General features: G+C 27.3%; 1 protein-coding gene across 1 annotated transcript; it reads left to right on the top strand.

Moving 5' to 3' along the window:
• The first annotated feature begins 1847 nt into the window (after positions 1–1847).
• On the top strand, positions 1848–2842 carry LOC108749225 (ester hydrolase C11orf54 homolog). The gene is made up of 3 exons (XM_018487790.1): positions 1848–2004; positions 2203–2408; positions 2699–2842. Exons 1-3 carry the CDS (start codon positions 1848–1850, stop codon positions 2840–2842), a joined length of 507 nt encoding a protein of 168 aa, XP_018343292.1.
• The last annotated feature ends 1329 nt before the right edge of the window (positions 2843–4171 follow it).

Raw genomic sequence — 4171 nt, 5'->3', positions numbered from 1 at the left:
TGTGTGTGTGTGTGTGTGTGTGTGTGTGTGTGTGTGTGTGTGTGTGTGTGTGTGTTAAATGTGTTTGATTCCATTATATTTATATCAAACTGATGAATATCGTCAAATAATTCTTCGTTAAAATTATAGACATCATATGATCTTCCTAATCGTTGATTTAAAATTATTAGTACATTTTCTGTTTCACAAACCAACGATATCTGATTAATATGTTTGTTTACAATCATTACTTATTTAATAACTTATTTAAGCTATTCTTAATTTTACAAGACACATTTTACGTCTGTTTTATGGAAATCAACGTTTTGACAATATCATCACAACTTCTAGTTGTAAAAATAAAATGGCAAACTATAATGTTATTAAAAAATGAACAGCGCGACATACAATGTATTTTTAAATTATAGTTAATGCACAGATACGAAATAATATATCGTTTAAATTTTGTTCAAAAATAGAAATTGTATACAATTAGTAGCAACTTACTGATACGCATACTAGTTAATTAATCAGTTCTTGAATATTAATGAGTTAAGACATTTGTCAGTTTTTGTCCAAAAATGATACATATAGAATTTACAAAACATATTTTGATAGATACAGTATTTATAATAAATTATTGCAAGTAAATCCATCATATACTACCGCTCAAAAGTTTGAAGTATTTCATAATTTTTAGATATCAACCACGATATCAATTATATTATAGTATTTAAAAAGTAAAATTTATTTTTAAACGTATATTATTACAATAATTTAGGATACAGATAATATAAATTTTAGTATATTTACAATCTTTATAAATAAGTTAAATTTTCTTTCGAAATTCAAAAATGCACCAAAATTCTCAGCAATAACATATATATTATAAATAATAATAATAAATTATTAACCATCCCCCCAAATTTATATTATTTAAAACAGCACGAAAACATCAACATTTGTCAGATTTAACATCAAATTTACTATTATAATATAATAATTTGTAGTAATCAACACGCGTAGTAAAAATTTAATAGCTTGTGTTCCAGTTTTAATTTAGCATTATGGCAGAAGGACCAAATGGGGATTCCTACAGAACTGAAAGCGTTCCTTATATAACAATTCCTGTGAACCCACCGACTCTCTCAGAAATCGCAGAAGGTATGTGTTCATACAATGTTTATTTAATTAATCAAACACATCATATTTCATGCATGTGTACACGAATAGTTCTGCAAAATGGAATGCAACCCTTGTACCAACAACTGAACGTCGACATAGCTAGCTGTCCTTGTCTAACTAAAGCACCATATAATCTTGCCGGAGTAGGTAAGAAATCACAACAAAGCTAATTTTTCATTAAATGGAATTTCTCACAAAAATGAATAATTTATACAGGATTAGGTGGCAACACGACAATAATAGAATTCCTTCATATGAATGATAATGTACCGTGGAATCATAGAACACGGGATATTCGAGAAATACTCACAAGCAGCTGCCGTGATTCCTTTGTCATCGGATCTTCTTACGCTACAAAACCACACATGCCTCATTACGGACATGTACGTGTCATCAATATTTTCACATTTGTATGCCCATGTGGATAATATTACTATAATAATAAAAAATTATGATAATATATCACTGCTACATAACTAACAATTTAAATAAATATCAATCTATGATAATTTACAGATCATATCATTAAATCATCGATATTTTACCGCTGTTTTGTGGTTATATTCTACTGATTTAAGCTATTCAACTTACTGTATTGAGTTTCAATTATGCTTTTATTATACACACGATTCCAATGATACTGTTACTGTTTCTCATAAACCGGATTACTGTTGTAGCTCATTATGAATGCAACGTACAGAGCACCTATGGATCTTAAGAACGAGAGTCGCCTTATTTTCGCAGAAAGGCGTAACGGACAAACAACAATAGAAAAGTTAACTGATCCTGACCAAATGAAAGCCATCCAGGGCAGTATGTTTGTCAGCGAGGGGAGGGCGGGCCTTGTTATCAGAGTGCGTGCCAAAGGTCGAAAAACTATTAACACAGATATCATAACTTCAATGCAAACGATTCTTTACGAAAGATATAAAAGGAATGAAAATAAATTTGTTGGTAATTATTAGTGTGGCGTTAAAAAAGAAGTTAAAAAAGAACATGTAAAAACAATTACATAATTTTTTATGTCTTATCTCAAAGCTTTAGGTGGTGTTCTAAAAATGAAATACGGAAATGTGGCGTGTAATCTTATGTGGGATGATTATCAGGAGCCTGTGTTACCATTTTACGAATTTATTAAAAGACAGCCATGCACCGAGATACATCTAGAGTCAGATATGGTAGCCGTTGGCACAATAATTAACAATGAGCCAAAGCTATGGACTCAGGAACAGCGTTATGATGTTGTAAGTATTTGTCCCGGTTATGGGGACACTAAAAATCATTGTTCTTGAAGTTATCATATTATATTATTTACCATAGATAAATTTCATTAGAAATTTAATTGTTTATTAATTAATTAAAATAATTACTATTGTCAATCCGTTTCTGTGAAATTTAAATCTGTGATTACTAAGTTGAGTTAAAATAGAGGAACTTTTCGCAATCATTTAATCATTGAACGCAACAGTTTTGTTTAAATCCGAAAATTTATCTCAAACATCCCAATGATATTCTTTAATTATTCGTTTTTTAGAATTTGTACACTACATATGCGTTCCATTGTTTCTCTGATGATGGAGTAGGAGGACAATTTGTTAGTGATACTACACCGGATACGACGGAATATGAAGGTTACTTCAATGTAGCGGAGAATATTCTATACCCTTATAAATTATAATCATAATTTCAATACATTTTTTATAATTAAAGGCCATTTTAATATTGAACTAGGTCATTATGTACTCTAATATAAAACAGAAATTTGTGTAATGTTATCTAACACATTATTGTGACGAGGGTGTCATATCAGATTACAATACTTTATAAGCCTCCTTTGACGTATTTTTTAATTAATGATTTTAATTAATTTGTATAGTTGTTAATATTCGAGAAACGTTTTAATAATTAAACTCTTTGGATTTAAAAATGTAGAATCTCGCTACATTTCCTTGAAATAAAAATCGATAAAATAACTGTATTTATAATTTATTATACATAGCATAAATTCATAATTCAGTTACTTTAATTAAACATAATTTGAATTCTAATATTTTTTGAAATAAATAGAATTCTGAAAAATAATTACATGAAAAATTCATTGTCAAGACTAAATTTAAACTTAACGGAATTCATAAATCGCTAAAATTTTCTGGATAAAATTTATATAAAAGATGTTTCTTCGAAATTTTAATATATCTTTCAAAATTTTTTTAGCCTTAACTAAATATTATATTAACAATTGTAACTATTTATATCAGATGTATTATAATGATTTTAATTTGTTTGTCTGTCTGCTTGTACTTTAAATTATCTACAATAATCCAACTTTATTGGGAGATACAACTTCTAAGCGTTACTTTCATCGTTAATTTTTATATTAACAATTTGATAATAGCGTTCCATTCTTTATAAACATTGATAACTAACTCAGTGCTAAGATTGTACTAAAGTTAAGAAAGTAATTTAAAAAAAAAACTTGTTTCCATTATATGTTATGATTACCGAAAAATATTTACTCATGAAACTAATAAGTAATTTAAATAACTAATAAGTAATTTAAATAACGCATCGACAAATTTTGTTTTAAAAGTAACAAATAAAGATAATTAGTTACAAATAAAGTTAATTTTTAATAATGACTTACAACCCGTTAGAAATAACATTTAAATTTTCTAAACTTCTTCTTATTATTACCGATAAAAAATTCTCAATATCTTTATCAGTTGTTATAATAACTAAATAATGATAAAAGCTAAAATGTCAATTTTTCATTTACGATTCCTCCATGTATTATAACTGTATAATGTTAATTTCACGTTCTTATCATATGTGACTCACACGAATTTATTCAGTTATATGTATTAATCTGAAATAAATTAAATTAAAAAGTCATTTTTATTTCTTGTTAGCAAAATCTTTTATAAAATGTATATACAGTTCGTGTAACTACCTACAATACATGCATAATCTTACAATAACTCGGGCATTCATAATTTTCTAATAAATT

This window comes from Trachymyrmex septentrionalis, unplaced genomic scaffold (genome assembly GCF_001594115.1).
Source record: "Trachymyrmex septentrionalis isolate Tsep2-gDNA-1 unplaced genomic scaffold, Tsep1.0 scaffold277, whole genome shotgun sequence".
Lineage (NCBI taxonomy): Eukaryota > Metazoa > Arthropoda > Insecta > Hymenoptera > Formicidae > Trachymyrmex > Trachymyrmex septentrionalis.
The sequence above is the reverse complement of the archived record's forward strand: the minus strand, read 5'-3'. Positions and strand labels throughout refer to the sequence as shown.